The sequence below is a fragment of the Bactrocera oleae genome, chromosome 2 (assembly GCF_042242935.1).
Source record: "Bactrocera oleae isolate idBacOlea1 chromosome 2, idBacOlea1, whole genome shotgun sequence".
NCBI classification, from domain to species: domain Eukaryota; kingdom Metazoa; phylum Arthropoda; class Insecta; order Diptera; family Tephritidae; genus Bactrocera; species Bactrocera oleae.
The window spans coordinates 13,630,220-13,643,260 of NC_091536.1; the positions used below are offsets into that span (position 1 = coordinate 13,630,220).

Sequence of the window (13,041 nt, forward strand, 5' to 3'; positions counted from 1 at the left end):
ATAAGCGCAGACCTTTATCTGTCCCCAATATACGCTGTATAGTGATCTCTATCTTTCCAGCTGACTTTAAAGCGCTTAGGCTGATCAAAATGTCTGATATTTTCATTATATAAGGTGGATCAGTTTTCATAAAAATTATGTAGCTTAGCGCTTAATATGTTGGCCTGAGCCTTGGCTTAAACCTGTAATAAATTTTTTTTTGCAAACGTGACTTTCTCCTAAAGGAGCTGCCTTACAAACTAAACGATCGGATTGAAGTTCTTGTATGGAAATTTTTTGTATTTGACGAAATATCTTTTCGAAATTCGCATGTTTTTGTCTAAGGCACTGGTGCAATCTGCGAAGAAATTGTGCATATCGAACCACTATAACGTATAGCTACCATACAAACTAACCGATTAAAATCTAGTTTTTGCAAGGAATATTTTGTATATGTGAAGGGCTTCGGTGAAGCCTAAGTTAAAGTTTCCCTTTGGTTATTACAAACAACGTTGCACACTTAATATAACGGGCTCAGGCTATAAATATTAGAAAAAAATAGATAAACAAATTATTAAAAAAATACAAATTACTATTGTACTTTTATATGTTCAATCAATCAAATAATAAATAATTATAATAATATTGTACTTTTAAAGAAAGATAGCAAATAGGTGCCTATTATTTTTTTTTTTAATTAAATAATAGTTTAAATGAACAAATAAAAAAACAAAATAATAAGAAGTACTTAAATTCGAAAAAATAAATGGACTGAGCTAATATGATCGGTCAGCTTGAACAACGACTATTCTATAGTAATCCAATCTGAACAGTTTGTTAGAGGATTGCTGCGTAGTGTGAAGATATTGTGGGAAATAAAAAAGTTTTCTATCCCTATAGGGTAATTGATCTCATTGACTCAATTGATCGGTCAGTTTGATCTGAACAATTTACAAAGGGATCATTGACCCCAAATGTGAACAAGGGTTCTTGACTTTGCTAAATGTAAGCAAAAGTCTCATTGATCTGATAATCGAAACAAACGAATCTTTTTCCCCAAAGGTAGAGAAAGGTTGTTTACTTGGCTAAGAGTACACAAAGGTTGTGGACTTGGTTAAAAGAGGAAAATGCCTAAACAGACTTCGCTTCTTCACGCTCCGACCACCTACATCTATGTAAAACATACCTAGCAAATCTCCAAAAAACGGTGGCTATCACTTTTCTAACCAATCGAATAGGCTTTAAATTCTTCGGAGTAGGTTCGCCGGTATCCTCTTTCGGGTGATACTTGTATAGACCAGTGTATCTAAATTCCATTTGCAGCCACGAAATGGTGTAGAATTTCATTCGCTTTGGGTTTAACACCTTACTGTTAAGAGTGAGCAAGCGCAGCATTCATCGCAGAGACAGCTTTTGCATATTTCATGAAATATATGACCAACATATACTTTCAAGAACTGGCTTACCAATACCAGATCGTGAATTTTTGATATGTTATCCATTTCAATAGGAATATTTTGTCTTTGCGCGACTCATAAGCAATCGAATTGAAATTAATTACAACATTTTTGGTTGGTCTCTGATTTCACTGTTCGATTCCCCCTCAAAAACAAGAATTGAATTAGCGAACAACATTGTTCTCTTTCCATTTTTCCAATGTATTAATCCGGTTTGGCTGTAATTTGAAAAGCAATCTGCAACGAGAATGTACCATGCGCACGTAATCAACGTCGTAGCTGTTCAAGGCAAATATGGTAGCTCTTATTGAAAAAAACCAATGTATTTCGAAAACTCGTTCCTGCTATAGACATTTTTTTCTCTGTCATTATTTCTCTAGAAACTGACGGTCCATTCAATATGTATCAATAGCATAGTTTGAGCAGCGCTATTCAACAGATTGTTGCTGCCGTATCAAATACTAATATTGAAAGTGAAATAGGCAACTCTTGGCATGTTGCATAGTATCCAGATTGCGGGTAAAATGTTCATAAAAGGCAAATGTGTTGTGTTTTAACTAGAAATAATTTTACGGTGTTCTTATTACAAGCTACTCGTAGCGTTTTGTTGACTTTCAGACTATAATGCTTTTCCGTGACCCATCGCCTGCCGTTCACATTCTGTGCGCTAGTATAATACACACATACATCCAGTTAGCTGTAATAGTCACTGACTATTTGGCGCTCATAGTTGATTATTATAGCACATTTGCATGTTATCAAGCAGGTACGTAAGTTTGTGTGTATTTGTGAAACCGTGCTTCATAAGAAATCTTGCTTATATGGCATACCATAAATATTTTATAACTTAAACGTTAATTTAAAACAGAAAATAAAATAGCAGAAAGTTTTGGTTTTTAAATGGGCTTAAAATTACTAGTCAATAGTAAATAGAGTAGATACGTACATAAAGCAAATATTTCTTAAACCAGAGCGAACTTAGTATTCAAAAATATGATTGAAAATGCTCTAATTGAAAAGAGAGAGCTATAAAATAGGGCCAACTGTGCCTCTCTTTTGGTATCAGTGTTGCTAATTTATTTAATTTGCGTAAATCAAAAAAGAATAACCGATTCTTTATGCCAAAATATGGATGGATAACAAACTAAACTTCATTACATTCGCGACAACTGAAAGATTACCTCACTGGTGACAACATTTATGAATTTTATTTTAGTTTAATAGCAAAATCCTCTTAGATTCCTTCTTACTTTACAAATAGTCTTAAAGAGTATGGATCCATATGTGAATGGAATTATAAAATATACTAGTATCCTACTCCTTGCTCTGCTCCTTGATCGCCCAAACAGTTTTCATATATCAAGGATACTTCTAGAATGTTTATAGATGATAAAACAAGAGTAAATTTTTAACACAACGAAAGAAACCATAATTGTAATTTTAGTAGATACCGCTGAAACTTCAATTTTTCCAAAGATCAAGTTCGCTTCCCCTATCCGACCAGTAAAGGCCTTTGCAAATATAAGTCAACAGTTTTTATGCAAAGCTTCTTCGGGTTAGAAATACGATCCAAAGTTTTAAAATTAGATCTTGCTCGCACCAAGATTTTAATCAGCAACCAATCGCTTGAATCTATGTCAACGAATAATTCGGAAAGAAAAATAGAGCAAATTTTGGAATATGAGCTGTATAGTCCCAAACAGCTCATATTCGACGGTAAGCTGGGTAAGAGCTGGTCAAGAAATGTTTGGTCAAAACTTAGGCAAAGTTTTAATTTATACCTGTTTCCATCTTACTAATAAGAGAGAAAATTACTGTTACTTATAGATACCGTGCATATACTTGTATATGTCTTGGTTGTTTATAGCTAAGCCTAGTAAGATTATTATTATTATGTACATGCATAAATTTTAACAACAACAAGAAGAAACGTTAATTTCGGTTGCACCAAAGCTATAATACCCTTCACAAATACAAAGGCTCCTTACAAAAACTTGAATCCGATTGTCCAATGTAATGTATGACAGCTATACGATTAAGTGACCAAATCTGAACAATTTCTGCGGAGAATGTCAAATGAAAGAGTTTTTCATACAAGCACTTAATTCCGATCGTTCAGTTTGTATGGCAGCTATATGCTATAGTGATCCAAGCTAAGCAATTTCTTTGGAGATTGCATTGGTGCCTTTGAAAATAACTCATGCCTAATTTCGTGACGATATTACGTCAAATAAAAAAGTTTCCCATAAAAGTACTTGATTCCGATTGTTTAGTTTTTATGGCAGCTATATGCTATAGTGGTCCGTTATCGGCCGTTCACAATAATTAGCAGCTTCTTAGTGGGAAAAAGATTCGATAGCTTAAAAATTTAGGGACAATCTGTAGTATATATACAGCCAGACGGACAGACAGACAGACAGACATGGCTAAATCGACTCAGCTCATCATGCTAATCGTTTACGTATATATATTTTATAGGGTCTCCGACATTGCCTTTTGGGTGTTACAAACTTCATTGAAAACTTAATATACCCTGTGCAGGGTATAAAAACTTTCAGTAATGTTTTAGCGTTAAATTCATTTACATCATAGGAAATTTCCAACATTTCCAAGTGTACACATAAGAGCTGGTAAATCGAAATGCTTATACCATGTATGTCTGCCATTGACATCCGCTGCGAATGACTGATATGCATTGATTGGCCTTGGGGCATGGCTATTACAAGTATCTATCATTTCAATGCTTTGCACCTATCGCTGTGAGCTGCCCTCACTGTATGGGTGGATGAGGATAAGATGCCATTTTGTAATACTCATATGTCTTTATACTGCCATGATTTATGCATTTTAATGAAAAACGAGCTCCACAATTGAACGTTAAGCAATCGAATGAAATCTCCACTTTGCCTACATACTTACATGTATATGTACCATAAGTCAGTATAAACCACATAGTTGATATACCAACACATAGACCTGCATGTAGATAAAGGGTGTTTTTAAAAGTATATATGCGACAAGCTTAGTTGTCATACGAGCTATCAAAGTTTATCTATCAGTTTTAAACATTGAAATTCAGTATACTTTAACGAGTTAATATGGAAGACTTACACACGAATTACGTTTAAGTTCGGACACCTTTAATTCCAAAACTCGGATCCTATGCGATTAAGGTGTAGAGTATGGCAGCTATGAGTACTAAGCGGGCACTAAAGCAAACAGTTTGTAGCACCGAGAAGGAAACGTCGGATACCCTATAATATACTGTTTATATAACATAAATGATCAGTGTGACCAGCTGAGACGATTTAGCCATGTAAGTCTGTTTGTATATACGCGAACTAGCTATTCAATTTTTAAAATATCGCTCTGAAATTTTGCACAGATTATTAATCAAGACAACGATACAATCTCCTACCAAATTTTTTAGATCGGACCGCTATTGCATAGAGCTAAAGAGAAAATAGTACGAAATTGCATCGAGATTATTATTTGGAGGTCGTTTTGTTTGAGAATTATTATAAATTTATCGTACCAATAAAGCAAAGATAAGGGTAATTTCATTAATTGTTTTAAATAAAATTTTCCTGGCTCTAAAATACAGCTTCTATTTATGTAGTTGGTGTAGGTACATTGTTCCCTACTCCTCAGTTAAAATCAAAAGTCCTTCAAAGTACATATTAGTTTTAGCCATGAAATGCACATGCCACTTAATAAACAGTTGAGAGATGAATGGAATTTTCAAGCGCATATATATCCTTACACACAAGTGCATGCAACTATTAGATAGCGTGCATGATTCTTCGTACTGTAGTGTCGTACTTGTGAGTATGGATGCCTAGAAACAAAGTTGAACTGACACATATTATAAGCCCAAAACTCCTGGCTAAAGCCAAAGGCCATAAAATAATAAAGATTTTAATTCCATGTGCCTTTTTTGAGGTAGAAAGGATCCTATTATTGTGATCAGTCATATATTGTTGTGTTAAGAAATTCTGGAGATCAGCAAAGGTTAGGTTCAGTAAATTCACATAGCAAGCCTTGGCTTAAGGAATATTCATTCTAATTTATATATAAATTTTTTAGGGTCTCCGACGCTTCCTTCTGGGTGTTACAAACTTTTTGGCAAACTTAATACACAACTTCGGAGTTAACATCTACGTGGACAGCCAAGCAACAATCAAGGTTTTAACCACTCACGGTATGAGACAGGGGTATCGATAAGCGCTAGTATACTAACGAATGACTACTCCTCATGTACTTCGTAATTGAACTCGAGCTGGTATCGTAAAGGACCAAAACTGATCTATGCGTAGCTCATTAGCCCATCAGACTAACCTAACTTAGTATATCCATTTTAGATGTCAATATTTACACAAATAATAAAAATAATATCCATTTAGCACTCTCGTATTTTGTACTTGTGCATATTTCATGAATCAAATCGAATTCCTTGATCCTTGCATTTCTTCTAGATATACCTATTGTTCAAATGTGTATTATATAATTTATTATGCATTAACAAGTTTTATAATTAAATATAACAGACAACACCTGAGTAGATATTTATTTCTTTTCACCGCTCGCCATTTTAGCTTTTAAAGAAGCTGGCATCTCCGGCGGTGGTGGACGCGGTATACGTAGTGCCACTTTAACACCATCATAAATAAACCACTGCAGCGCAGTCAAAGTGCCAATCATTATTATACGCGGCACCAAGCCACCCCACATTCCCATGAATCCCAGCGATTTCGCCACATCCAAGGCCGAAGCACCTTTAGCTTGATTTAATTTTGAGACCACTACATCGGCAGGATGTGAAACTATAGCACAAAAGACACCAGCTATATAGCCCGCAGCAAATGTGACCACTAACTGTTCCCCCTTGGTGCATTCAGCACGCGGCTTTGGCACTACATACTTATAAAGCAGCTCCAGTGTTAGTTCGAAACAAGCAAATTTCATCATTGTATACGGTATCTGTCGCATCCATAGCGGCACAAGTCCCTTGTAAAAAGCTGTAACACCTTCGTCCGCCACCATTTTTGGTATTGCTTCACGCATTGTTTTGGCAAAACCAGGTGTTGTTTGCATTTTTACCTTAACTGCTTCCATAGGTGATAAGGCGATATCTGCGAAAAATTCAGCCGAGGCTGAGGCAATTAAATAGATATACGTGCGATATAGATAAGCATTTTCATCGCCTAACAACTTGGAATAGTATACTTTGAACACTTCATACAATCCAAATTTGAAGGCACCCTGTGCTGAGTAACCGAACAATGTTGGCGCCCAGCCTCTGGCCAAGCCGCGTACACCTTCCTCCTTGACGGTTAGTTTTAGACCGTGTATCAGATTTTTGTATTTGGCCTTATCGACTTGCAAACGACACTTAACCAAATCCAAAGGTGTTAACAATGTGTGTGTGGAGCCGCACGATATAAGACCACCAATCATGCACAATTGAAAGTACTTGAGACTGCCGAACTCGCAAGACTCCTCACCGGGCGCAACCGCAGCGGCCATCAAGTGACGATACGGTAGAAATGGCGTACGCAAAGGCAGAGCCAGTTGTGTTTGTCCTTTGGCTTCGCATTTTACAGATTTCACCGGCGTACTAAGTAAAATATATGATGCGGAGTCAAATATCGCTGACAACATGACGTCTTACTTTTTTTCTTCGTAATTATATTTTAAATATTTCAAAAAGTTGTAAGAGACTTGGCGTTTAAAGAAAATAAACACTGATGAATGAAATTCTTGTAAGCTAGTTTATATTGAATTAATAATTAATTTTGGTAGTGTAAACCTGACAGTGGAGTATTCCATATAAGGTCGTTTCCCAAAATTTTAAAAAATAATAAAAATAATTTTTGTATGATGGTTTAAATGTAGAAATCGCTAGAAAATAAACATAAGAGATGGCCATATATATGAAAATACGTAAATATAAGACTGTACTTTGTTGAACCCAAGTGGCATGCCTGTCGTAAAAGGCGACTAAAAGCCAATATGCACTATGACTGTTATTATATACCTTGCTCAGTAATATCAGCATAGTATGTTGAGGAATAGTGCTATAATACTCAGCTTGAACTGATATTATAAACACTTTAAATGAAAAAGCGAATAAAAAGACATTTTAAGTTCAAGCGACAAATGTCACCAGTCATTTGAGTAATGGGTAGCTCAACTGGCAGTAGTTTAGGCTACGCAGTCTGACCGGAGACTTTCCGGTACCACGGGGAGCAGAAAGCCCTTGGACTTCTGTTCAATCTGCTCATTGGGTTCGGCCCTTTGGGGAGTATCGTGGTGGCTGTGGTTTAAACCTAAATGCTGGAAGAACTGAATTTTCAGTTCGAAAAAAGAAGTTGCACAAACAACTGGGTGCCGTACCCGAAAACGGAAGAGGTTTTAGGTCGGCCTCGAATCACACCAAGATGGTAGTGTGGACCCAGACACACTGCCACTGGTATCCAAATACATACTTGCAAAAAGCTCGTATTGTTTGGGGCGCTTATCAACGCATTGTATTGATTGATATTGTGTTTTGGAACACCGTGAGGTAAGGCCGTCGCCGGCAGGTACTCACGTAAATCTACAACGAAAGTTGTACTTTGTTGAGGGGGTTGACATGTCGATGGACAAAACGGTCACAATGCTGCTTAAGGGCAGATTGTTGCCGGTTCGTCCACCGATTGTCTGGGTGAATGGGGTCAGCATCAGGTATGTGACGCAAGTCAAATACCTGGGGCTGACCATGAGTGGAAGCATGTGTTTTACTTCACACTTGGTGAATCTGAAGGAGCGACTGCAGGAGGTCGTAGGCAAAGTGCGACGCATTTTGAGGAGCGATTGGGGCCTTGGACGCCGTGCTGTTCGCACCATATACCGTGGTCTATTTGTGGCTTGTGCCACTTATGGAGCCGCAATATGGTGGGAATCAGCGATGACGGTCTCTGGTCGCCGAAAACTCCTCTCGGTGTAACGTTGCATGATGCTTGCATGTTTGCCTGTATGTCGCACCGTTTCAACGGATGCGATGCAGGTTTTATTAGGTACACCCCTCTTGACCTGATTATTGTACAGCGATCTGTTGCATTCAGGTTGAGAAGGGGCTTGGGTGTGTCATTGCTGCGGAATGATTGGATTTCCGGTGATGATGTGGAGAGGGAGGGATTTCTAGGTAGCAAGAGGCTTCTAGATGATAGGGTTAGAAGTAGGGTACATCCGGGACGTTAAGTTTGTTGGGGGTAACCCAGACTTCAGATTTTGTCTGAGTCTGGGTTTTTTGTTACCGGGACATGGGCCCCTGAATACATTTTTGCATCAGAGTCACCTTTCTGATAGGTCGGGGTGTTTGTGTGGGGCGCGATGTGAAGACTTGGTTCACTTGATCGCGGAGTGCCCGATGTACTCGGACATTAGAGATCTCGGGGGCATGGGTATTATCTTTACTGATGGACGTTTAGATGTTAGCGGTGTGATCTTCACTACTCGGAATGTCGAACAGTTAGGGTCATATGCGCGTGAATTGTTTAGGCGATGGAGGCGTTTAACTGAGAATTAGGGTTAGTTTCTTGGGTGAAAGGGATTCAACCCCTGGTTTCCAGTCCAGAGCAGTATGGAGGCTCAACTGGTAGTAGCTTCGACTACGAGGTCTGACCGGAGACGTAATTCTGGTACCACGGGCAGCAGGGGCCCTTGGAGTTCGCTCCAACCTGGTCATGCGAACTGGCCCTTCGGGGAGTATCGTGGTGGTTGTGGTTGATGCCCAAATGCGGGAAGAGTGTTTTATCACTCAATGTGGAGTTGCACAGCAACCGGGTGCCGGACCCAAAGTACGGCAGAGGTTTAAATAGGCCGCGAACCCCACCAAGGTGTATAGTGTGTCCATTCCACACTACCTATCGGTACTGCAAAATGCCTGACATTTTCGGGGCGCTGATCAACGCATTGTATTGATACGCCGTGCTTTTGAGCACAGTGAGGTAAGGCTGTCGACGGCAGGTACTCACGTAAAACACTGACGTTGTACTTTGTTGAGGTTTGAGAGTTTTAAAATCGAACCCACGAGTAGATCAATGCAGCATTCAAACTGGTATCCACAAAAATTATATACAAATATAACATTGGTAAGTATTTTATTTTTTCTATTAGTTATATTTCAGAGAACTTCGTTGATTTGTTGTGAAAATAAAATTGTACTTTGGATCCATAATAATATGTTTATGTTACTTATCGAACAATTTCTTATTTTTTTGCTAACATAATACCATTATTTGTTATACCGATTATTATTATTTTATTTCATATTATCTTAGAGCCATTAACTGATGCAAGCGACTTCTTTGCTTGCTAGTGAGACAATCGAACAGTCGTCTGGATCTAAACAACTCACGACGGTTATGTAATGGTGGCCAAAGGGATGTATAGCTGAGGTGTCTAAAGTTAATAAAATATTCGATTACAATAGTATGACTTAAATAAATTTAAGAATTCATAGTTATTGAAGTATAACAAGACAAGTTAGTATATTATTAATAACAAGAATATAAAAGAGCTATAAAAGTGTCATACAATTATTTAAGTATATATTAGGTAAGTTTAGACCTCAATAATTATTTACCTTTGTAAACTTACTACCTCATAGGCGGTCGGTTGAGCTCCAAGTAATAATGAAATTTCATGTTGAAATTGTTTTTCGTATTTTCTTATTGTTTCTCTATAGTTCATGAGGCTGTTAAATTTACTGAAATACAAGATAAGAGAGATATATGTTTGCCATTACATATTGTCAAATTATAGCTAACCTGAAGAACTCCTTTGTAAAGCTAGGATCGCGACTTGGTAAATCTCTGGCATCCGCTTCCTCATAGTTACGTGGTTCGTCCACATTTATATCGTCCATGATTTGTTGAACAACTACGGTTTGTGATTTTACAGGGGCTTCCGAAGTTGTAACTATAGAAGTCAAGAAAATGCTACTAGCTCTTGGAACTACGTCGTCTTCCATTGCTTGATACGATACGCGAGGATTATCATCATCTAAGGCTATACTCAAAACCGTTCTTCTACGGCCCAAAATAGTTGAACGCCTAGTGGACATTTGAATTGATTTTGTTGATTTTAAAAGCGCGTTGAAGTTCAAACAAACAATTTTCAATATAAAAAAAAATCAAAAATAGTAGAATATTATTATAAAAATATTAGTTTTTGGAACGCGGCAAGTGATCTAGACATTTAAATAAGTAAATATAATTTGACTACTTTGACAATTAAATAGCAGAGAATACATGCACCCACGGTACAGTCAGTTACAATATTTTCTTTATGAAATTATTTTATTATACTATTACATTTACAATTTAATATTGTATTGTAAAAGTGTGAATTATTAAATAACATAACTATTTTAGACATTGCATAAAACAAAGAACTTAAGAATTATATTACAATTTAGGTGTGAAAACAAAATTATTGAGTTGAATTTATGTAAGAAAAATGTGTGGATATCTCAAGTAGTGACAGTGCTATCATGAAAATATGATACACCTTCGATATTGATCCAACAGTGGTCGGTACGAGAGGAACTGCGACTGTGTAGGCAGCTCGAAATAAAATACACCCACAGAAAACTCTGTTGCTTTAAATTTTGTAAATCTTTTTCATTTTATTTTTAAACAAGTACTTTCTGATATATTTTCGCTGAAAATAAATATATTGGAGCCTAAAAGCCTTAATTTTATTATTTTAAAAATTTTAAAAATAATCTAAATCTAAAACATTAAATGTAATTCATAACACCATAAAGTATTCATAATGACAAAAAATTTCGTACAGGGCACCATTCTGTTAGCTGCACGCCCATGCGTGTTGTTTTTTGGTCGCTGTTTCGACAACGACTGAACGATAGTGCGTAAGTGTACGTGTGAAGTCGACTTGAACAATTATTCTATGAAATGCCGAACACTGCATTAAAGTCATAGATTAACGGATGTGTTTTATGTACTATACATCTCGTGGCATTACATGCGTTGGCATTTCAAATTCGACATCTGGAGTGTTAGTTCCAGGCTATAAAATGAGGAATATTCTGATGTTGTCATTTGTTGATCAACCCTGCTGGAAAACACATCAATACGGGAACAATTTGACAGCCATTGTATTTATAGATTTTAGTTTCAGAAGTAGCAAAAAAACTCTCAATCGAAGAGGAAAGAGTCTAAAAACATTTAGAATATAAGATAGTTTAATATCTTGGTTGTAAATATTAGTTTTTAGTTGCCCCATACACAAACAACCCTAACCCACAAACGACCTAAAATCGTACGTACCTGGAACCGATCTTTTAACCTTGCTTTAAGGAAAAGTGAAACCAAAAATTATTTCATAGAACATATATATAAAATAAATAATATTCATGCATTAGATGACCAGATAGTGAGGTAAGTATAGGTTTATAAACCTTTTAAGTGTTTTCTATAAAAACATTTATGAAATTGTTGTTGTGTGTCCCTTTAAAGCACATTATCATAAAACACATCATCGTATGTCGGTTATTGAAAATTGGTAGCAATAATCTGATTTAAACGTCGCCGTTGTCCGGATCGTAGACGGAAATAGTATCGCTGTGTGTGGATAAATTCAGCACGATTGTGCAGTGGTGGCCACAAGGTAGTAATGCACAAATGTCTAATAAAGTAAGTATAAAATTAATATGATTAAAAATTCATAAGCCTCATAAAATGTACCGATTGAAACGTGCAGCTTCGTATGCCGTGTTCAAATTATTCATTAATTGAGCGATTTCACGTTGAAACTGCTCCTCATACTCCCTTTTACTCCTATGATAGCGATCGCGACATTTGAAGTGGCTGTGGTAGATGCAAATTAATTAATGAAAATATTTTTAATTAAATAGTTTTAGTCTGCTCACTAAGGCACTGTAAATTTCGTATAGCTCGGATGCCGACTATCATCGCGCCAGTCTTCTTTCTTCTTGCGGTCCTTGCATATTTCTTCATACAGCAATTCAAGTTCACGTAGTGAGAATGGCACATTGTCGTCATTGCCAGCTGATGGTATTATTGAGCGGTTTATTTGGGAAGATTTGATATCACTCGGCGCAGTTGTTTCCGTCATTTTTAAAAGTTTTGTAATTATTTTTATTATTTATTATATATTTTGTGATTTTATTTTATCTTTTTACAATTATTAATTATTTCAAAAAAATTTTTTCTGCTTATGACATTTTTAGAATTATCAGATATTTTTGAATGACTCAATAGGCTGGAGTGTTGATTTTTTTTTTGTATTTTTATACCCTCTACAGTGTCTTGCAAGTTTGCCGAAATATTTGTAATATCCGTTTTTTTATTATCTAAAATATACGCTATAATACCATATAGCATAATATATATGTATACGAGTATATGTTAAAAGTGACGAGCTAGTTGATTTAGCATTGTCAGTCTGTATATACGCGAACAAGTCACTCTCTTTCTAAATTGTTCAAATCTGACCTTTTCATTTGCTTAACTATCTTAAAGAAATTTGGCATGGTGTTTTGTCCAAAGCAACGTTACAATTTTCGGGAATTTTT

The 13,041-nt window shown here is 36.4% G+C and overlaps 3 protein-coding genes across 3 annotated transcripts; all 3 read right to left on the minus strand.

Annotated features, from left to right (window-relative positions):
* Nucleotides 1–5,929: 5,929 nt before the first annotated feature.
* LOC106621245 (phosphate carrier protein, mitochondrial) lies at nucleotides 5,930–7,164 on the minus strand. Its single transcript, XM_036378132.2, has one exon. It carries the CDS (start codon nucleotides 7,095–7,097, stop codon nucleotides 6,003–6,005), a length of 1,095 nt encoding a protein of 364 aa, XP_036234025.2. The 5' UTR covers nucleotides 7,098–7,164; the 3' UTR covers nucleotides 5,930–6,002.
* A 2,399-nt stretch (nucleotides 7,165–9,563) lies between these two features.
* LOC106621246 (uncharacterized) lies at nucleotides 9,564–10,686 on the minus strand. The gene is made up of 3 exons (XM_014240002.3): nucleotides 10,250–10,686; nucleotides 10,066–10,188; nucleotides 9,564–9,881 (listed from the first exon to the last, which is right to left on the minus strand). Exons 1-3 carry the CDS (start codon nucleotides 10,543–10,545, stop codon nucleotides 9,752–9,754), a joined length of 549 nt encoding a protein of 182 aa, XP_014095477.1. The 5' UTR covers nucleotides 10,546–10,686; the 3' UTR covers nucleotides 9,564–9,751.
* Nucleotides 10,687–11,821: 1,135 nt separating this feature from the next.
* Nucleotides 11,822–12,696, minus strand: LOC118683778 (uncharacterized). Its single transcript, XM_036378131.2, has 3 exons — nucleotides 12,376–12,696; nucleotides 12,191–12,313; nucleotides 11,822–12,131 (listed from the first exon to the last, which is right to left on the minus strand). Exons 1-3 carry the CDS (start codon nucleotides 12,579–12,581, stop codon nucleotides 11,996–11,998), a joined length of 465 nt encoding a protein of 154 aa, XP_036234024.1. The 5' UTR covers nucleotides 12,582–12,696; the 3' UTR covers nucleotides 11,822–11,995.
* Between the last annotated feature and the right edge of the window lie 345 nt (nucleotides 12,697–13,041).

Excerpts from the sequence above, each read along its gene's own strand:
- LOC106621245 (XM_036378132.2), bottom strand. The coding sequence starts at position 7,097 with ATGTTGTCAGCGATATTTGACTCCGCATCATATATTTTACTTAGTACG.
- LOC118683778 (XM_036378131.2), bottom strand. The coding sequence starts at position 12,581 with ATGACGGAAACAACTGCGCCGAGTGATATCAAATCTTCCCAAATAAAC. Across the intron at positions 12,314-12,375 it reads ACGAAATTTACAGTGCCTTA|CCACTTCAAATGTCGCGATC; the intron begins GTGAGCAGACTA and ends CATCTACCACAG. Across the intron at positions 12,132-12,190 it reads GAAGCTGCACGTTTCAATCG|ACATTTGTGCATTACTACCT; the intron begins GTACATTTTATG and ends TTACTTTATTAG.
- LOC106621246 (XM_014240002.3), bottom strand. The coding sequence starts at position 10,545 with ATGTCCACTAGGCGTTCAACTATTTTGGGCCGTAGAAGAACGGTTTTG. Across the intron at positions 10,189-10,249 it reads TTTACAAAGGAGTTCTTCAG|TAAATTTAACAGCCTCATGA; the intron begins GTTAGCTATAAT and ends CTTGTATTTCAG. Across the intron at positions 9,882-10,065 it reads GAGGTAGTAAGTTTACAAAG|ACACCTCAGCTATACATCCC; the intron begins GTAAATAATTAT and ends TATTAACTTTAG.